At 47.5% G+C, this 22,203-nt stretch overlaps 1 protein-coding gene across 2 annotated transcripts in view; it reads right to left on the bottom strand.

Annotated features, from left to right (window-relative positions):
- LOC102560513 (scavenger receptor cysteine-rich type 1 protein M130) overlaps positions 1-22,203 on the bottom strand; it is a 71,900-nt gene that overhangs the window by 30,358 nt on the left and 19,339 nt on the right. For both annotated transcript variants that reach the window (XM_059726792.1, XM_059726791.1), the window contains exons 3-8: positions 21,433-21,747; positions 6,907-7,221; positions 6,224-6,535; positions 5,239-5,550; positions 3,322-3,639; positions 354-668 (exon numbers count right to left, since the gene is read on the bottom strand). In XM_059726792.1, the coding sequence (XP_059582775.1) occupies positions 354-668; positions 3,322-3,639; positions 5,239-5,550; positions 6,224-6,535; positions 6,907-7,221; positions 21,433-21,747 (1,887 nt within the window). The remainder of the gene's footprint in view (positions 1-353; positions 669-3,321; positions 3,640-5,238; positions 5,551-6,223; positions 6,536-6,906; positions 7,222-21,432; positions 21,748-22,203) is intronic.

A 22,203-nucleotide genomic window follows, 5' to 3' on the forward strand; every position in this document is an offset into this window, starting at 1 on the left:
GTTTATGGTAACTCAAAAGTGACATCTGTTTCCATCCTTCTAGACACTGCAGGCTCATTATAAATACAAGGGTCACCTCTGAAAAGTATCTATGCACGTGAAGAGATATAGCAGTGACTGCTCCTTCTCACACTAAAGAAAAGTATGAAATTGCCAGTACCTCTACGTGAGAATTGATAGGAAATGATATTTTTCACTAGGTGTGCATTTTGGTGGTCTTGGTATACAGATAGGTAGTAGAGGGGCAGAGACAGCCCTGGAGAATCTCTCTTATTCTCAATTATTTCCACCAGCATCAGCAAGTTTCCTTAATTCCATGTAACCAGACTCATGAAAGCAGTCTCAGAACTCACCTGAGCAAAGCACTCCTGCATCCTCCCTGTGTCTGCAGTTGTGCTCACCCCATCCCCTGGAAGGGCACTCCCAGAACTTGGATTCACTCCCAGTGCAATTCACATCATCCAGCCAGATCTGCCCTGAGCCTTCTCCATAATGAGCAGAGAGAGCTGCCTCGATTGCATGTCCACATCCCAGCTGTTTGCAAACCACATCAGCATCTGACTTGTCCCAGAAATCATCACAGACTGTTCCCCAGATGCCCTGGTAGTAAATCTCCACTCTCCCAGCACAGCGACCTGGCCCATTTATCAGTCTGATCCTCCTGCTTTCTAGAAAGAGAAATCCCAACTATTAAAATAACTGAGCAGCTTCCTTGCAAATCAAAGGCACAATAATGGCTAATATTCTGAAATGGATGTAATCACTAGGGCTGTGCAAAGCTTCAGGTGGTGATTCAATTCGGAGGAGATTCGGCCCAATTCGGTGACCAAATTGCCAAATCTGAATCGAATCGGGGACCAGTTTAAAGGTCCAAATCGATTCAAAGCTCTCCAAAGCTTCAGGAAAGATTCAGAGAGCTTTGATGATTCGGACAGTCCCCAGTGGCTGCAGCAGGGAGCTGCAGCCACTCCAAGCTGGTAAGTACTAGGGGCAGAGGAGAGGGGGCTGGGGGAGGGAGGAGGGAACCATGGGGGGACCCCTGTCAGCCCCCCAGCCCCCCTGCTCCCCAGCCTCCCCCCCATAGCTTCTCCCACCTGCCCCAGCTCATTACTTTAAAGAAAAGCCCCAGTACTCACTGGGTGCTGCTGGGCAGGGGGTGATCCCCACTGCCCCACACTGCATGGGGGGCTCTGCACGAGCCCCTTGACCCCCCCACGCACTGCCCTGGGCCCCCCCCCATGTGGCACAGGGCAGTGGGGATCACCCCCCACCGGCAGGAGTGGTGTGTCCTGGGGTTTCTTCAGGTTTTTTTTTTTCTTAAAAGGCCAGAGCTGACCCGTGCAGGGCTCCTGTTGGGGGGCTGTGGGAGTGGAGAGAGGGTTCAGGGGCTCGTGCAGAGCCCCCCATACAGCGTAGGGCAGTGCAGGGCAGCAGGGATCCCCCCCCCCCCCACCCAGCAGCATCTGCTGAACCAGGGCTTTTTTCCCCCCCAAGTGCCAGGAGCTGGGGTGGGCGGAGCAGCCATTGCTGGGCTGGGAGAGGGGCAGGGAATGGGCCTGGCCTGGGTGATTCGGAGAGTCAACTGCTGCTGAATCTCCAAATTAGATTCAACTGAATCGAATCAGGACAGCAATTTGAATCCCCGAATCGAATCACTGTCCCCCGAATCGGCCAAATCCAAATCCGAAGTGAATACTAGCTGCTTCACACGTGCCTAGTAATCATTTGTCCTTAAAAAAAATCCTGGATAGAAGAAAAAACTAGAATATTTTCAAAAAGGTCTAGAAAGCACCAAGGGTAGTCAAGGAATTAATTATTATTATCAGTTAGCAAATCTCCCTAAAGCTTTAATTTATATTAAATTGTTGAAGAATTTGGGAGGTATTTGTGGTACAGAAGATTAAGGAAGGCAATTATAATATCAGTTTGTTATAGGCATAAAGTGAAAAAGGTTATATCTGACTTTTGTCAGCAGAGCTATGGGTGATGAGTATGAAAAAGCCACAATATAGCCAAAATAGCTATGTTGTCAAAACTATTGCATGGTATAGATGATATCATTCATGGATGTGCTTTAACAAAATTGGAAAACAACTATTTGCAAGAGGGCTGGAAGCTTCTAAAGGGCACCAGGGCTGGACATAGGCATGGCGAACTGGACGGCTGCCCGGGACCTGAACAGAAACGGGGGGAAGAATGGTAATTTTTATTATTATTATCATTATCTCTAGCAAAGTGGGGCCCAATACTAAAAGTTTGCCCAGGGCCACCTTGGATCTCTAGAACCTATTTTAACCTTGTAGCAACATGACACCGCCAATCATTGTCCCCCTATTTTGGCTGTAACAGGTTAGAGTGCTATCTATGCCTTGTAAATTATGTGACAGCGTTGACAGTGTAATTTTAGTACTAGGTTGGACAAGGATTTGTATGGGATGGTTTGGATAGGGATGATCCTGCCTCAGACAGAGGAATTGGACTATATAACATTTTTAGGTCCCTTCTAGCCCTACTTTTCTTTAAAATTATGACATGATTCTATGTACCAGTAGGTAGACACCAAAAAAATCTTTTAATGCAAAGATCCCAGTGCTATAATTCAATGCTTATTTTACTGTGTGCTTTTAAATTAATAAATTTGCCAGGATATAATGACAGATGTATCTATTACACAAGTAACACACAATCAACAGCAAAAAAGGGTCCCATCAGAGAATTCTTAGTTATTTTCTTTTCAGTGAAGCAAATTACATTATAAGACTGGACATAGTAATGTCACATCATAAAATCTAGTTTTATTTAATTCCTGAGTAACTGAGCCAGTATCAATGACACCCTTGTGCTTCCTTGCCCTTTCTGATTCTGGAAAGCACATTATTTAAGATTTTCCTACTAGGAAGATATCACACTTATTAAAACTGCTTAGATAACTGGTTCTTTTTCCTAGGGGGAAAAATGACACAAATAAGTAACTTTCATCTGTATTATGCTGTAGTCTTTTAAGAAAACCTGAACATTTACAAGGAAAACAGGCTGCTTATGAATATTAACATCCCTTGTAAAGATTTTTCACATGAAAAAAAGTTTCAATAAAATGTTTTTTCACCAAATCTAAGTATAAGAAGGAGATCTTGCTTAGGTTCATAAGTCCTATGCTATTGATTTTATAATAAAATGCATGCATTTATTTCCATATAGGCCAAAGCATATGGCCCTGGGCTCCACATTCTGTTTGCAATCTGGTGAACTCACAGCAAGCCCTTGGGATGGCTACATTCTTACCAGTGAGAGCATGTTTGTAGGATTTTCAGGGTAAGTCACCTGAGCAAACAACACCAACATCTTCAGTGATTCCTGCTTGCCTTGTCTCAGACAGAAAGGGACTGCAGAGCATCAGATGAGACTCATTTCCTGCACACTGGACATTTCTCAGCCCTACGGGGCCTGTCCCTCGTTCATATTTCAGGGGGATATAGACTTTTTCAGCAACTCCACACTGGAGCTGCCTGCACACCACACTGGCATCATTCATGTCCCACTGATCATCCAGGACTCTGCCCCACATGTCGCCAAAGGCAATCTCAACTCGCCCATCACACCGGCTTTCTCCATTCAACAGTCTCAGTGACTGAGAGTGACCTAAGCTCAGGAGAAATGGGAAATGCACACAATAAAACACATTATTCTTATCCTATTAGAAATAATGTACTGAACTGAAAGACAGGTGTGAACTGAAAGACAGGTTTCTATGTATAGGAATATAAAACACGGAAAAAACACCTGGTCATTGATCTAAATCCACGACAATTGTAGGTAACCATATAATACATGTTAAATCCAACACAGTTCACAAGAACATCCATTCTGACAACACACACACCCCCGCACACATGTAATAAACCACAAAAAAATCTCAACACACTGTAACAAACCTAAACCTTTATGACAAAAATTTAAAAACCTCAAAACACAATGTATCACAGGAAGAAAGCAGGAGAGACCATCAGAAATGTCAAGATCAGGATCTCCTGCTATAAAAAGGAATAAATTAGGTAAAATATTCCTAGAGGATCCCCTGAAGGAAACCACACTTATATGTACAATTAAGGCAAGCACACAAACAAACAAGTAATGGCCCTGGCCAATCTATTCCTTACCACATATCCAACATGCAGTTTGAACCTGAATACATGAACAAGAGACACTAACCAGACAACTGCAAGGTTTCTTAATGCCACCAAAACCAGTCATATACCCCACTGAAACTCCCATCTCTAGTATGGTCAATCTCTGTTCCAGATGAAGACAAAGGAAAACAACACAAATAGAAGAAAAGTATGCATTAGTGTGGGAAAAGGCAGGCAACCAGTGGAATCAAAAGATTAATTAAATTCAGTATACGCATGGTGCAACAAGTATTATAAAGCACTTTAAGAGATCAAGGGGGAAAGAATAACACAGGAACCTGGAATCTTATATGGAGTGAGCCAAATCCTGACCTCCTTTACTTGCACACACAAGTCAAATAATTCCCCACATTGTAAACCAGGACCATCAAACATGGTCCACGGGCTAGATACAGTAACTCCCTAAAACCCTTGGGGCTCTGAGTGGACTAGGGAATTTAGGGGCAGGACTAGCTGGGGGGCAGAGCCTACTGCAGAATCTAGGACTACAGTGCCCTGTTGGATATAGCTGTTGCTGGCAACAGGGTGAGCAAGAGCTGTGCTGACACAGCCCTTCTTGCCCTGCAGTCACTTGGCCTGATGTTTGCACTGCTGCCACCACCAGTTGTGCTGCTGCCACAGCCTCTGACCCTGGCACCACCACCACAGCTTCTTGCCACACTAATCTGTTCACAGTTCGCAACCCTCTGTCCTCCCGTGGACTCCTGCTTTCTCTCTCCAGCACCCTCAGAGCCTCTTTCCTTCTCCACAAGCACAGAGCAGCGCATGAGCAGCAGAACTGTTACAAAACTACAGCAGTCAACCAAGGGACTAACTTACCCAATAAAAAGAAACAACATTATCAGGAGCCAATCAGAGAGCACTTTCTAGGGCCTGCTGCTAGACCCAGACAGACATCTTCTCTTGGAATAAAAAAGATATCTAGATGTTATACTTACAAAACTATTTACAGCAAAGTGCACTCACATCAAGCCCCACAAAGTATTCCCTGCAGGATTTCCAGGCTATAACGCAGCCCACTTAGCCTGTCTGTTTGCATCATACAACTCACCTGAGCAGATAACACTGGCTGTTTCTCTTGGAGAGCAGGAGGGATTGCCCAGTGCAGCGTGAGCACAGTCCCATAGGCAGGATTCAGTCCCTTCGCAGTGAAATACGTCTCTCCATAAAGTTCCATCCCCTTCCCCAAAATGGGCACCTCTCGGTATTGACTTGGCATCACCACACCTCAGCTGACGGCACAGGACATGGGCAGCTTGCAGATCCCATTGGGAACCACAGAGGGTTCCCCATGTGTCTCCATATCGAATTTCTACTCTCCCAGAGCACTCGGTGCCATTCACTAACCTTCCACCTGGGCATCCTGAACACAAGGGAAAATGAGTGTCAAAGTGCATGCAGGTAAAAATGAGCAATCATGGCATAGGAGGTGAGAGGGAAACTGGAAGGATTTCTCTTTCATATTCAGGAGTAGAAGTTATTCTACTTGGGCATACCAGCACATAAACACATTGATTCTTCACCATGTTACTCAGTGAAAAAGGAAGACAAAGGACTTCAGTTCTCATGGTACATTACCTATAGAACTGTAGGTTGCAAGAGATCTGGCTGGTGCAAGAGCTTCAACGCAGGAAACACTTTATGTCAGATCACTCTGACAGTCTGGTCCTGTCTCTAGGGTTGCCAGCTCTGTTCAAATCTATTCTGGGAGGTTTCCAGAACACCAACATACCCACGACAACGCGAACGTGCCCACACTCTTGCGTATATCAGTTATGGGTTACAGTGCATAGACTTTACACAGGAAGGCAAATGCACATTACAATTACATTTTAAAAACCCACTGGACTACTGTATCATTTGGATTCAACATTTAATATTTATTTTAATGAATCATTTATCTCTTGGGTGACTCTCAGCAGTCTTCTGGAGATTTACATCTCATTCCTGGAGACTCCAGGGCAATCCCGAAGGGTTGGCAACCCTACCTGTGCCTCTGTAAAGCGCAGATTTTCTTCCTTCCTGCTGCTGCTTACCTGAACACACCACACTGGCTGCACTCGCATGGGGACACTCTGCAGCACCCAGCGCAGTCACAAGACAGTCCCTCCTGCGGGATTCATCCCTTTCACAGCCAAAGGTGCCATTCCAGACAGGCCTATCTCCCTTCCCAAAGAGCTCCCTTCCTGGGATTGATAAGGCAACTCCACAGTCCAGCTGCTGGCAGAGGGTATTGGCAGCCTGGAAATCCCACTGGGAGTCACAGAGGGCTCCCCAGGTGCCCCCATGACGAAGCTCCACTCTCCCTGAACACCTTGTGCCATTTGCCAGCCTGTATCCTCCATATCCTGAGGAGAAGGAGAAGGGAACTTAGCAGCAATGTTTTGCCAAAATAATTATCCCCAGAAATGCATAGAAGGAGGCATAGTGATCTGGGATCAGTAATAATTATTTCCCAAGATAACAGTGAATGTCTTAAATCAGGGCCTACAGACTATTATCAGGCACTGATTGCCTGTCTTTCTTTCCCTGTTAGCTCCAAGTATAAGTAAGAAGATTGTACAGTCATTCTTTCTAGCAGCTGGGACCCTAAAAAAGGTACAAAGATCTCTGGGAAGGATACAGTAGGAAAAGACAGAAAGGAAAGGAAAGATGCTAAATATCCCATATGTTGGGAATATATTATTTATATTTTAAATCCATTGTCTTTCCTTCTTACCTGAGCATATAACACTGATGTCATCAGAGTGGGAGCATGTCATATTAGGAAGGAACACCCTGTGGCAGTGTGTGAGGTGAGACTCATTCCCCATGCACTGGAATTCTTCCTTCCAGATCAGATCATGTCCTTCTCCAAAGTGAGCTCCTCCTAGGGGGGCTAGAGCCCATCCACACTCTAATTCATTGCAGATGACAGTAGCAGCTTTGTGATCAAAATGTGAATCACAGACTGTCTCCCAGCTTTTTCCATGTTCTACTTCAACACGTCCTGAACAGGTAGTGGCTCCTCCAACCAGTCGAAGCCCAGTAAATCCTAGAGAGGAAATAAATCTACCAATGAAAAGAAGCTATACTGGCATCTTATGATATTTCATACACTCTCCCCTGAAGAAAAAGAAGGCATTCTCTTTTTCTCTCAACAGAATGTCATACATTCAACATATTGTCTAACTTTATTCCAACTACATTGTTCTCCCAATAAAAGAAATCACCCTAAGGGTGCATCTACATGTTCTATTAATTCAAAGCTGGCTTACTGCACAGTAAAAATACTGTACAAGTTAGCCTACCCAGTTGCAGACCTACACATGCTCCTTCTTGGAAGCAGATTTGCTCCTCCCCTGCTCTGCCCCCTGCATCAGTCAGAGGGAGCTCCAGGTTCCCCCTGGGTGCTAGCCTTGAGGTTGGCAAGAAGCACAGGGCCGGTCCCCATGCAGACAGGGCCAGGAGTGGTCTGCTGGCTGCAGTAGCAGCTGTCTCTTGGACCCGTAGAAATCAGAAGGGGTCCTGATGTGCATAGGGTTGGGAGACAGCTGCTGCTGTAGAGGTCTCCAGCCCCATGTACATGGGGACAAGTCCTGTGCCCAGCAGGGCTTCCCCACATAGCCCAGGGCTGGCTGGGACTGTCCTGCTTCTGGAAAGTGCTCAGCAAAGCCTGGATCTGGCTGGGACCTGCCTCTCCCCCACAGCTCTTTCCCAGCCTCCTGCCTCAAAATCAGGCAATTGGGGCACAGGACTGGGAAAGAGCTGCAGGGGAGGAGTAGGTCCCAGCTTCCTGCCCAATCCACCAGTGGAACAGCTAGCAGCGAGCCCCTGGCTGGGTGGGGAATCCCTGCTCAGCCCGGGGTGGCCAGGAGCCATCCCACCAGTGGATGGAGACCCTGTCAATCCCTGGCTGATTGGGGATTTCCCACCCAGACAGGGGCTTGCTGTTAGCTGCCCCACCAGTGGGAAGCTCCCAATCACCCTGGGCTGAGCAGGGATTCCCCACCCAGCTGAGAGCTCACTGGTAGCTGCTCCACTGGTAGCTCTCCAATCCCAGCACTGCTCAGCTCCCCACTCCTGTAGGGAACCATGAGCCCCACAGTGCCAGAATGGGGACAAGAAGGGCAGAGAATGACCCTGAACAGTGCCAGGGTTGGGTTCCTTGCTGGTGTGGCTGGCCAGGAATAAATTTGCTCCTGGTCAGAGTCTACACAAGCTATTGCACAGTATCTACTGGACAGTTAATTTAGTACCTGTATTTACAGGTACTTGCTAACTGTGCAGTAGACTAATTTACTGGGCAGTATTTTATTAGCACGGTTACTTGATCATGCTTTACTGCAGGGTAGATTAGTATACTGTACAGTAAAGTGTCTCATGTAGATTCACCCTAAGAAATCCTTGCCTCTCAACAGTAAAGAAACTTTTAAACAGGCAAAGCCTTTTTTCCTACCTGTGGTAATTCCTCTGTGACACAGAAAGGGCAAACCCTTATTTGACTTTCATGTTTGCCTAAGGATCACATAAATAGCCAAGTAACTGCAATTTAGCACTTTTGCACCAGGTGGAATAGGATCACCCTGCACACACATTTTCTGGATTTAAGGTGGAGGCGGGAGAAGCACGACAGCATTGCCACCTCTTAACCCAGGGTATAAGCTCCTCCTAGGAAGTTTGAACCTGACTCTCCTTCCTCTTCACAAAAGTGCTCTAACCACAAGACCAAATGGTAAGCATTGTTTAAAGGAGGGCTGTCTATCTTCAGTATGGCCAGAGGCTGCAGGCAACACTAACATGCAGCCCCTGAGCCACACACTGTGCAGACCACATTTGGTTGGGGCAGCCCTCTCCCTGGATCCACTCCCATCATATAGGTTGCACTGCTGGCATATGGTCACCAGTAGGACAGCCTTGGCCTGGCTCAGAGTATTTTCTAGTCCTCCTCTGGAAGTTAACTGACTGAACAATCAAGAGAAAAAGTTATAGGCAGCCAGCAGGACCCAAAGCCAGTGGGTCAGTGAGAGGGAGCTATGCCATGGAAGGACTGAGACTACAGGTTGTAGCATGGGCCCCTGCTCCCAGTGTTGCAGAGACAATCTCATTGCTGTTTACCCATTTTAACCAATGAATATTAAATACAATTTACATTGGGACAACTTCAAAAGGAGAGCTAGAGGGTCCATGATTCAATGTCGTGCCTGTGCCTTTGTGGTTGGAGGACTTTGCTAGGAAGTTGAAGCTTCAGGTTCAACCTTCCCCTTCCACCTCCCAAGAATGAAAAGGATCTAAAAGCTACCTCTTCTGCTCCCTGGGCAAGTGCCACAGCCATTCAGGAACTAACCTGAAACCTAGCAGGACTTCCCTCTGACAGCTAGCACCCTGTTAGCAATGTTTTTTGTGCAATTGGAGTTTCAGGGCTTCTACAGTGAGACTTGGGGCCTTGTCACAAATGAACACTTAGAATGTGCTTTATTTATGGTTACCATGTGTCTGGATAGCCTGAGAGGGTGAAGGGTACCAGCAGGGCCAGGGGCTGCAGGTCGGCAGTGAGGGGCACTGGCAGAGCCAGGGGGCTGTGGGCAGGAAGGAAAGTGTCTACCCGACAGGTATCCTCTCCTCTGGAACTGGAAATTTGATAACCCTACTTTATTTAAATCATAATAAGTGTTACCATATCATAATAAAAGTTAGAATATGTTCTGATAAATCACATAATATTGTTTACAAGGGTCTCTAATACAGTCTCCATCTTGCTGATTGTTAGTCCCAGCCCTGGCAACACACCAGCACCTTGAACTAGCTCCTGCGAACCTGGTATTTAGCAGTTGTAAACATGGGAGGCCAGGGTCTTCAACCAGCTCCAATGCAGTCCCTAGGCTGGATAACTGTACCTGGGCAGTTCAAAACTTCAGTGATGTGCATGGCCTGGGACTAACAATCAGCTAACTGTTGGTCCCAGTCTAAGGATTCACTACAGCCAGTTCAAGACCATATCCCCGCATGTTTGCATTTCCTATAAACTGTGGTTGCACTGTACCACAGCTGATTCAAGATACCAGGGCTTGTTTGAGACTCTGGTGTGGTCCTGAAGCCTTAGTCTTCACAAATAATGTAAGCTGCAACTCAACAGCTAATAATTCCTTGGGTAAAGAGAAGACAAGCTGAGGGATGAGATAACAAAAGAGACAGTCAAAAAGCTTTGGATGGGTCTGAAAGAATTCAAGTCAGTATGGCCTGATGAACTTCATCTGAGAGGACTGAAGAAACTGGCAGAGGAGATCTTAGCACCCTTAGCAACAGTATTTACAAAGTCATGGGAGACTGGAGGCAAGGAACAAAAGGACTGAAAAAGGACCAACATAGTGCCCCTCTTTAAAAAAAAGCAAAAAGGAGAACTTAGGGAATTATAGACTGGTTAGCCTCCCCTCAAAACCCAACAATTTACTGTCATAAAAAAGTCTATTTGAAAGCTAATCACCAGCAGCCAGGATGGACTTCCTAAGGACAAATCATACTAAACAAACTTCATCTCCTACTTTGACAAATAACTAGCTGGGTGGATGAGAGAATGCAGTGGGTATAAGGTATCTGGATTTCAGTATGGTTTTTCATGAAGTCCCACATGACCTTCCCAAACAAGTTGAAGAAATGTGAGCTAGATAAAACTACTACAAAGCAGAAAGACAACCTGCTCAGTAGCCACAAATAAAGGATAATTATAAATTTAAACTGAGATCACCAGGGGACAGGCCATCAACTACTAGTACAAGCCCAAGAAATGGCAACCTTGAAACCAGTATACCAGGCTACAATAAGAAGCATTCTCTGACACCAGCCAAAGGGCAGGTTATTCCACAGCTCACCAGGAAGCTTGAGGCCTCCAATAGCAAGCTTAGTTGCCTGTACACAATGCCAGAAGCATGAGCAACAAACAGGAGGAACTGGCCCTCCTCCTAACCAACAAGCAATACAATCTCATAGGGATTATGGAGACTTGGTGGGACTCCACCTATGATTGAACCACAGGTTTAGAGGGATATAACCTGTATAGGAGGGATCATGTTGGGAAGAAGGGCAGAGGAGTTGCACTCTATGTCAAGAAACATTACACTACCTTAGATATGAAGATTGGAAACAAAGAAGGGCAACTTGAGACCCTCTGGGTCAAAATATGGGGAGAGCATGAGGAAGGGGATTTGACTGTAAGAGTATATTACAGACCTCCAAACCAAGAGGAAGAGCTCAACCAGGAATTCTCTGGAGAACTGGCAGAGGCTGCATACTTTCAGATCATGGTCATCATGGATGACTTCAACTACCCAGATATCTCATGGGATGAGCACTCAGCAAGATCTGATCGCTCACAGGGTGGTTTCAAAGAGGATGAAGCTAGATTGTTCTCAGTGGTGGCAGATGAGAAGTGGTTTCAAGTTGCATCAAGGAAAGTTCAGGTTAGGTATAAGGGAAAACTTCCTCAGTAATGGGGTAGTAAAGCACTGGAACAGATTACCCAGAGAGGTTGTGGAATCTCTTTTCTCAGAGGTTTTTAAGAACCAGCTAGACAAAACCTTGGCTGGGATGGTCTGGCTTTGAGCAGGGGGTTGAACTAGATGACCTCCTGAGGTCCCTTCAATATGTTGCTATGATCAATGTAAAAAATTTTGTGAATAACCACACTTATGGGTGCATAAAAAAAAAAAAAAAGATTGAAAATCACTGTTCTAAAGAGACCACATTATGGGCATAAAAGTAGGCTATCCCCATGTGAAGGAAGGATAGGAAGTGTAGCAAGAGACCAGCCTGGCTAAATAGAAGACTCTTCAGTGAATTGCAATCCCCGCAAAAAATCTTACAAAAAGTGAAAACTTGACACTATTACTAAGAATCAGTGTTAAATACAAGTGTTGCACAACCATGCAGGCAGAAAATCAGGAATACCAGGGTATGAATTGAGATTCAGCTGGCAAGGGATGTAAAAAGCAACAAAAAAGCATCCTCTGTAGGAAGAGGAAGACCAAGGGAAGTGTAGGTACCTTTTTAAATGAAGAGGGATATCTAATAATAGAGAATGTGGAAAATGCTAAAGTATTTGATGCCCTTTTAACTTCAGTTTCCATGAATAAAGTCAGCTATCAGATGATGACTAGAGCTGGTGGTAAGGATAGGGGAGGAGATATACAGCTTAGAGTAGAGAAAAAAGTGGTTAGAGATTATTTAGAGAAGCTGTATTTTTTAGGACTGCAGGACTGGAGGAGATTAATTTTAAAGTACTCAATTAATTTCAGAGCCATGGCCAATTTCTATGAGAACTCATACAGGTTGGCTGTTGTCCTGGATAGCAGGAAAAGAGCACACATAGCATCCCTTTTTAAGAAAGGGACGCAGAAGTTTCCAGGGAATTACAGACTGGTCTGACCTTGATAGCCCAAAAGCTTGTGGAATATATTTCTAAACACCTAGAGGATAAAAAGGTGATCAGGAACAGCCAACATGGATTTGTCAAGCGTAAATCATGAAGGATCAGTCTGATTTTCTTTTATGACAAGGTAATGCACACTGTGGATGGTAAGAGAACATTCTTGTTTGTAAGTTAAGAAAATACAGTTTAGATGAAAGTAGTGTAAAACTGATATGTAACAGGATTGGCACGGAGTTAGACTAGATGACTTCCTGAGGTCACTTCCAACCCTAATTTTCTATGATTCCAGGTGGCCCTACCAGTTCCAAACAGAGGGTAAGAATCATTCCCCTCAGTCTGCTGGCAACGCTCCTGCTAACGCAGTCCACTATTCTGTTAGCCTTCTTCAATGGAAAAAGAGAGCTATGCGGGATGCTTGCCTCAACCAAGCCTCAAGGTTGTCAAGCATGTCTGTAACAGGGGCTCAGGCAGGAGCCCCGTTATTAAACAGGATCAAGCATGACTGACCTGACCATGCTCCCTGCCAGGTGGAGGGAATCACACACCTGCGGCAGGCCTGGGTGATTAGCCTGCCAAGACTTGTATAAATCCAGTGGTGGGGCATATACTATTTACCTTAGGGCACAAGGAGGCAGTGAGGGGCGTTTGGAGCCCCAGAAGGCAAAGAATACAAGGAACCTGCCTGGCAACCAGGAAGAGATGCCAAGACCATGAGACTCTAGACAGAGAGAGTCCATTCAAGGCAAGCTACGCATCATGAGATTCTAGCAGCTCTGGTGAGTGTGGTGGAAGCCAAGGCTTGGCAGAGTCACATGGCAAGGGATCCCAGAGTGAAGGAGGTATCCCATGGGTGAAGGGCAATGGGTGGGCAAGAGGACCCCACGCTGGCTCGGATCCCGATCCCAAAGGGGCAATGCTGCCGGGAGTGGCAACGCGGGAAACAGAGAAGCAACCGGGACTGACCCCGGTATGAGACTTACATGAGAGACGCAGGGAACACACCTCACTAATAAGATAATTAGCGTTCAGAACACTGAGTGATACATTGTAGCCAGAAAGGATCCGGTGCTGGGTGAACTGCTCGGCGGCACTGGAGATCCCACTAATGAAGTAATTAGTGAGGCTACAGTTACTGTAACGTTTTATTTTGAAAAATAAACCAACACCTTGAGTAAGTAATACCTGGGTGGAGTTTATCAATCCCTAGCACTGAAAAGATCACTGATGTCCTCCATTTTCTTTAAAATCCAAGTCATAGCAGGAGAGTACAAAAGGGGAATGAAGCTAGGATCACCCTACCTGCTCACAATGTCCACAAAAAGATCTCCAGCCATCAAAGGAATATGCATCTGTACTGGATAATCAATACTAGATTTTATAGACATTATGGCCTGGAAGGGACCTCATGAGATCATTGGGTTCACCCCCCCCCCACCCCCGCCATAGGCAGGAAGTCAGCTGAGATCAAGTGACCCAAGCAAGAAATAAATCCAACAGTTTTTTGAAGGAGTCCAGAGTAGGTGCTTGCACCACCACTGGAGAGAGTTTGCTCCAGACCCACAAAGAACTTTTTTCTTATATCCAGTCTAAATCAGCCTTTCTGTAGTTTATGGCCATTTGACCTTGTTATCCCTTGGGGAGTTCTGGTGAACAGATGTTCTCCCAGGTCCTTATGTACCCCTCTTATGAAGTTGTAGGCTGCCACCAAGTCCCCCCTGAGCCTTCTCTTCTCCAGACTGAAGAGTCCCAAGTCCCTCAGCCTCTTCTCATACAGCCTTAACTCCAGGCCTTGGATCATATGAGTGGCTCTCCTCTGGACTCTCTTAAGCTTCTCCACATCCTTCTTGAAGTGGGGGGACCCAATACTGGATGCAGTACTCCAGCTGCGGTCTCACCAGGACTGAGTAAAGCAGAAGGATGACTTCCCTGGTTTTGCTTGAAATGTATCAGTGGATGCATGCCAGAGTTTGGTTAGCTTTGCCTGCCACTGCATCACATTTGTGGCTCATATTCATCTTGTGATTAATCAAGACCCCCAAGTCCCTTTCAGTCGTGGTGCTAGTGAGCATAGCACTGCCAAGCCTGTATGTATGCTGGGGATTCTTCCTACCGAGGTGCAGCATCTTGCACTTCTCTGCATTGAAGGCCATCCAGTCTTGATCAGCCCACCTTGAGAATGTGTCCAAGTCATCCTGTATTCCCAGCCTGTCCTGCGGTGTGACGGCCGTCTCCTATAATTTGGTATCATCCGCAAACTTGGCCAGTTCACATCTGACTCCCAAATCTAGATCATTGATAAAAATGTTAAAGAGTACTGGCCCAAGTGACAAGCCCTGAGGGGCTCCACTGGTAACCCTGTGCCATGTTGATTTGCTCCCTTCAACTAGTACTCTTTGGGTCCAACCCCGTAGCCAGTTGCCTAGCCATTGGACCATACAATGAGCAAGGCCACAGTTCCCCAGCTTAACCATGAGGACATCATGGGGAACTAAGTCAAAGGCCTTCTTGAAGTCCAGATATACGACATCCACATGGACCATTCCTCATGGTCATCGCTCAAAAGAATAACACTAAGAATAGCACAAAAAAGTTCTGCATAATCAGGAAAACAGCAGGACAATATGTTGTTATCTTAGAGCAAGAAAGTGGATGCCATTCTAAGACAGAAAGACATACAAAAAACTAGAACTCTTGGTTCCAAAATTATACTTTTTATTAGACTAACTGGAAAATGGCAAGAAAATTGTCCTTTTCTGCAAGATTTCAGGATCAAAGTCCCTTCATCAGGCTCTGGGAAAAGTATGGATAGTACAATGTGGTAAAAAGTTCCCATAGGTAGGAAATAAACTTCATTTTTACACAGAGGGAGCTGAAGATGGAAGGCTGTCCCTCTGGGTCCATGAGAGTGTCTTTGTAAGCTGTGTTGGGTAGCTCTTTGACATGTTGATCAGGTAGAATTCCTTCCCTGGAGGTGTCAGATGGCAGGTAGGGAGGTAAGAAAACTTCCTTGTTGTTCTGCAGTGAAGTTTAAAATCCAAAATTGGCTAAAATTCAGCATCTTCCATGTTTCAGGGGTGTACTTGTTAGCTGTGTTGGTCCGAGACAAAAAGACATAACAAAAAACTAAAACATTCTAAAACAGATAGTTTTCTGATGCTGGCAGGTAGGAACACAAGTAATAGCACATTAATTGGCATCAAGGGCACTGCATCACAGGATATCTCACTGGTTTTAGGTAAATTCAAGGTACCCACAAGAGTAGTGAAAGAGAAGAATGTCCTAAGGAGTTTCTCCACAATCTTTTTTGTCTTTCACAAGGGAAGGCAGCAGAGGGCAGAAGATACTAGAAGCGAACTTTGAGTTAGACTAATGATGCACATGTGGAGTCCCTTTTTTTGTTGTTGGAAGCTTGTTCCACTTCTTATTTGGAGAAGAGTGTGCACAGTTTGGATGGTCTCTACCTCATCACTTTGGGGAGGGTCAGACCAGACTATCTGAAATCATGTTAAACTTATAAGAGAAAAATAGAAAAGATGGAATGAGCATCCTTTTAGCATCAAATCAAGGCACTAAGAAGAAAATGAATCCAAACAAAAAAAAACAGAGAGAGGAAATGACTATGATTGTCTGAATACCACCAAAGTAATAAACAAGACGCACTGAAAATGTTAATTAGCGGCTCAAGTTCAACCTATTTAACTTCACTCTTAGAAAAATATTTGATTAGAAGGAAAAAAAAAACAATCATTACCACCTATGCAGGAAAGATGGAAAGCAGAGGAGTAATGATGCAGCCAGGTACTTGGAGCAGCTGTCATAGAGACTGTGGAAACTTCAGGCTACCACCAGTGTGATTGCAGAGCTGCAGCGGCAGCTGTTTTTTTTCCACTCCCTCCACAAGTCAGTGTTCAAGGTGGATGCCCAGTTACCCTGCCCTAGTGACACCACTAATAGAAAAGATGAAACGGGAGGTGATGTGGCACCTTATGTAAAAATGCCTTATCATTTTCCAAGTCAATGAAAATTCAGACGAAATAATCTTTCATATTTATGGATCATATTTATGGATCGATATTATATCAGACTGAGTGTAAGGTGGGGTACAGGTTGGTATCTGATACTGACTGTCCCAGGGGAGCGGGGACGCCAGGAGACCCCCATGGCGGCAAAGGGTCCTGCTTACCTCCCGCAGGGCCAGAGGAGCCAAAGGAAGTCCACGCACCGGCGCGGGTCGTCAGCCAGGCATTTATCCGGCTGCGGCTGAGCAGCGGGGGCGGGGCACGCTGGCTGGGAGAAACAAAAGGTGGCCCCGCCGAGGCAACGAGGTGGCTGAGAGGAGAGAGCTGGAGCGCGGAGCCCCAGCAAGCGGGGAAGCAGCCGCCACCTGCCGAGGGCGGGACGGAGGAGGAAACTGACGAGGACGGCTGCGAGTGGTACAGCGGCACAGCCGGGAGCAGCACGTGGAGGGGAAGAGCCAGCTCCGTGAGGTGGGGCACAGCCGGTGGGGAAGCCGGCAGCGGAGCCGGCGGCAGGGCCGGCAGCAGTACCCAGGAAGGGGCTGGCTGGGCCCCATACCGCAGAGCTGACAGTGAGGGTAACCATAGCGTCACCAGTAGGAGCAGCGAAGAGGCCAGCGGCACCCCGGAGGGGGAGGGGCCAAGTCGGTGGCTCTGCTGGGGGTACGCCCGGCCCGAGAACCACTGTTGACGGCCAGAGGTTTGAGGCAAGAGGGAGGCAAGGCGAGGACGGAGTAGAGGCCAGAATAGGAAGACCCTAAGGTGGTGAATGGCTGGGGTGTAGGGGAGGACGGAGCCCCGAGATTGCCTGCGGAGGAACGCGTCAGCACCGGGGGATACCCCAAGGGAAGACCCCCCCACTGAAGAGTCATCAAAGTCGTGGCAGGCAAGTTTTGGGGTCCCCCTTGATACCAGTCAGGGTAAACTCCGGGGCGCATCAGCAAAGCCCGGGTGTGCGAGATCTGGGGCCCGGGCGAAAGCAGCGCGTGATCTCCTGGTCGAGCGGCGGCAGGTACACTGACCATCAAATCACACTAGCTCATAATGAAGCTGTCTTTAATATGTAGGTAAACAGCTCTGCCACCATTGGGGCTTCAGTAGGGGTGATATATGATTGGGATTTTATGCTTCTAGACCTCACATATCCTTGGTATTTCTAAATATTATAGTGGACAATTTCCTAACTCAATGAGTGCAACAATTCCATGATAGACCTCACCTTGACAAATAAAGAGGAATTTGTCTGAACTAAATTAGTGGTTGGTTAGATGCAAGCGATCATTTTATTATATTTGGAAACAGACTAAAGTCCAAATTAGTAAAATACATACTTGCAGTTGTAACAGGGACAGTTTCACAGAGCTGTAAGGTACATGAACCATGTCAGTGTGGAGAGAATATTTAAAGAGAACAAAATGTTAACAGTATTTAGGACAGTGCTTGTTAACATTTTCCTAAGAATCTGTGATAGATTATCTATACCCAGCAACAGAGTAGCTTGAAAATGGACAATGAAGAAACTAGTTAACAGATGAGCTGTGATCAAGCAGCCTGTTAGAAAACGCTGCAATAAAATACCTTGGTGGTTAGAGGATATCCCAGTGATTATTCAGAGGCAGGCAGCAAGAAGCTGTGGAAAGAACAACTAGAAAGAAAGACTGGGAAAGTATGATGTATCCCCTAGAAATGATGAAGGACAAGAAGGAATGGTCACCATGTGTTTAACAAGAGGGTGCCTGAGCTGAAGCCCAGAGAACCCTGTACCTGAATTCTTCCTCTTCATAAAAGAAGGCACTGCAGTGAAGTTGCCAAAGACAAGTGACCTCTAAACAGTATAGTTGCCCAAAGCTGGGAATGCAACCCTTTAGACTTTGAACCTTCCTACACAAGACCATGAGGATGGATGGGATGCTTTGAAACACTCCTGGGCTTTGCTGGCGGCCACGTGGGGCCAAGAATGATTTTTTTCCCTTCTGTTCTTAAGGTTCTTAGTTTTGGGGGAAGGCAGGTTTCACCTTCCTCAAAAGCATTGGGTGTCAGCTCCATCCAAGGCTAGGGATTTTGATGAGGATGTGCTGGTGTCCTGCTGGGATTTTAAAAAACCCAGAGGTTCCTGGTTAGAGGCTCCTGTTCCTCTGCTTGGGGTCAGACTAAGCATCACATTTGGGATCAGGAAAGAATGTTGCCCCATTGTCAGACTGACATGACTTTTTCTTCTGTAGTCGATGGCACAGTCTTCCTCTTTGGACTTCTTGGGTGCATCTACACATGCAAGCACGTGTGCTTGCAGCAGCTCAGATAGAAGTGATGCAAATTTGAACCGGGGCTTTTTGCCTCAGCACTCGTGTTTGGACATGCACTTTGTTATGAAGCAAATGTTGCCACTTGGGGCAAAATAACCCTGCCTGGCTCCTCCCAGATCTGTAGCCAGGAGGAGCTAGAGCCCAGGGCCAGCACCTGTGCTGTCCCCAGCAGTATAAAAAGCCACCTGGCAAGTAGCTCAGGGCTACTAGCTCTCAGGAGCTTCTGGGGCCCAGCCAATTGGTACCTGAGGACACTACCCCTTGTGCCAGCTGGACTGCTGAAGCAGCCCTGAGAGTTCCCTGTACCCTCTACCCACTGCAGGGGTCTGGCAGGGAGAGGGGGGACTGCTGCCTGACTGTGACCTGCTGCGCATTTGCCAGACCCAGATGGGGACTGCACTGCCAGTAGAGGCACCAGCCCCTCTGGGCCAGCTGCCAGCGGGCTGTGGCTGCAGGTTTGGCTTCTGTGCAGCACTACTGCCACATTTTCCCCCTGCCAAGCCATTTGGGCAGCTATCGCCTGAAAGATATTTTGGGTGTGGTAGCCTGCTTTGAACTGCCAAAGCCTGTCCTTCTGGCCCCAACTGGCTAGGAGGTCAGCCACAGCCAGCTGGGTCCAAGGTGCCAGCTCTGAGCAGACAGGGTCCTAGCAGGAATTCTGGTGTTCCTTATTGGAAAACTGAAAAATCCCTGATAAAAAAAATCCCAAAGTCACTCTGTAAAAGACCCCAAAATCCATGTTCCTCCACAAGTAAAACAAAAGACTGCTATAAAGAGAGAAAGAGAGTGAGACAGAGACAGCAGTCAGTTGGACAATGTTTTATTGACAAATCTACAGTGTCAAAGCATGTCTCTTATAATAATAAAGTGAACTCTAAATACATGTTTCATGAATTCATGAATATATATTTTGCTGCCTTCCCACAGGGGCTATGGCCCCCACACAGGAGTGACAGCTCCCCAACAGGGGAGTCGGTCCCCACACAAGGGCTACAGCCCCCCCAACAGGGGTTCAGTCCTCCAACAGGGGGTTTGGCCTCCACACAAGGGCTACAGCCTCCCAACAGGAGATTCAGCCCCCACACAAGGGCTAGAGCCCCCCAACAGGTGTTAAGCTCCCCACACAAAGGGTACGGCCCCCACACAAGGGGCCAAATGGCCCCCGCAGGGACTACCACCCCCCCTGCAAGGCCTGCATGCTGCACCCTGTCAGAACCCAATGATTTTAGTGCCTCGGCACAGTGGAATTTTCCTGCTACACTGGAGCTTCTTTACACGGTAGGATTTTCTGCTGCAAACAGTAAACTCCGGTGCAAAAAGGTTCCCGCCATTTGTATGTAAATTCGCACCCCATTATTGGCTGATTCTAAATTATTCCCACTAGACGGCTAGTAATTGGCTCGCTAGCCGTATAAAAATCCGCGTGACTTCCACCCAAGTTGGAGAACTTTGAGCACGCTGCAGAGTGACTTAAAAGAGTTCCTGACTCGTGGCAGAGCGAATTGGTAGCCTGATCAACTACCGATTTTTCTCCCCATCGCCAAGCACTTATCCCCGACGTACCCTTCCCCTGCATGCCCGGTTCGTCTGTGGACTCACTGGCTCGGGTTTTTGCCAGTTGGAGCAACTCGTTGCAACTACATAAGCAGCCTTTACAGCCTGCGTCGCGGAAACCAGCGGCGTAAGTAAAAACCATTTTGCAACCAATACGCTGTCTCGCCTCTCCATCCGCCAGCCCGCCTGACGTTCGCTTAATTAACCAGCGTTTCCCTCGGTCGCTTCTTCCCGGCTGAGACACACCCCACCCCCCCAATTGCTGCCCCACCTGGCCCTATCCCCTGCCAGCTGCTGCAGCCCCCCCGATGGCTGCCCCATCCAGTCCCACCCCCCACTCCCCCAGAGCTCCCAATGGATACCCCGCCCAACCTCACCCCCCAACTTGCACCCCCAGGCCCCCATGGCTACCCCCACAACCCCAGGCACCATCACTTTGAAAAAAAAAAAACAGAAAAAAAACCTCTACTTACCTTAGAAGCAGGGGTGGGGGGGCTCTGGGGCCTCCTGGCAGAGCCCCTCCCACCCCCGGGCAGCACAGAGCAGTGGGGGACAGCAGGCCTGGGCTGGGGCTGCTGGGGCTGTCCCTCTTCCCCAAGCTCTGCAGGTGGGGCCCCAGTCAGCCAGACGGGTGCTGAACTGCTGGTAAGTGCTGGGGGTTGTTTTTTTAAACTATGGGGGGGATGGGGGGGTAGGGATCGGGGGAGTTGGGGGGATGGGGCTGGGCAGGGCAGGGTTGGGGGGTTAGGGGGGCTGGCAGGGGGAGGGGCAGGTAGGGGGGATCGGGGGGATTGGGGGAGTAGGCGGGGCCAATGGGGGTCCCCCCCATGGTCCCCTCCCCTCTCCTCCAGCCCCCCCAACCCCTTACTCATGGCACTGGAGCCCTGGTGCTGAACATGAGACTGTCACACCTGCAGAACCAGGGCCCTTCTTTCTCACTTAGAAGGGCATGTTGTCTGAATTCTCACCTGAGCATATCACTCCAGTATCAAAATAATGAGGGCAATTAAATGCCCCCCATCCTATGTGTGAGCAGTTCCAGAGAGCTGACTCATTGCCTTGACAATCAACTCGATACAGCCAAGTCCGTCCAGCACCTTCCCCAAAATAAGAATAGCCATGGGCACTGACAGCAGATCCACATCCAACCTGCCTACAAACAACCTCAGCATCCTCTATGTCCCAGTCACCGTCGCACACTGTTCCCCACTGGCCCTCATGTTTAATTTCCACTCTGCCGGCACAGGGGCTGCTTCCATTTTTCAGCCTCAGCTCATCATCACCTGCAAAGACAAAGACAGAGCAGGGTTACAGAGAGTGCTGTTCTTCCTCCTCTCTGGCCTGTCACACGGGGCCCTAGGCTCTGAGCTCTGCTCCCCACTCAGACCTATCTTCAGGGAGGCAGGACCAGAAGCCTCCTTCTTTCCCAGGTGTCTGCTTCATGATTCAAAGCACCAGTGTCCTCAGGGACTCCTACCCAACCTCACCAGCCCCAACCCCCATCAATATTTCTACTGCCCCCTCTCCACCAACACACTGAAAAATAGGTATCCCCTCAACCTTGCCCCTCTGAAAGCCAGCCCCTCCATGCAGGAGGTCTGGCTATAGCTGCTCAGCAATAAACCTCCACCCCAGCCTGGCCTGCCCTGGCCCCAGCCCCGAGGTAGGGGATGCTAAAGACAAGATACTTTCACCTGGTAGAGGCTTTTGCATGGCAGCCCTGTGGCTGTTTCCCAGAC

The sequence above is a fragment of the Alligator mississippiensis genome, chromosome 4, assembly GCF_030867095.1.
Source record: "Alligator mississippiensis isolate rAllMis1 chromosome 4, rAllMis1, whole genome shotgun sequence".
In the NCBI taxonomy this organism is placed as follows: Eukaryota; Metazoa; Chordata; order Crocodylia; family Alligatoridae; genus Alligator; species Alligator mississippiensis.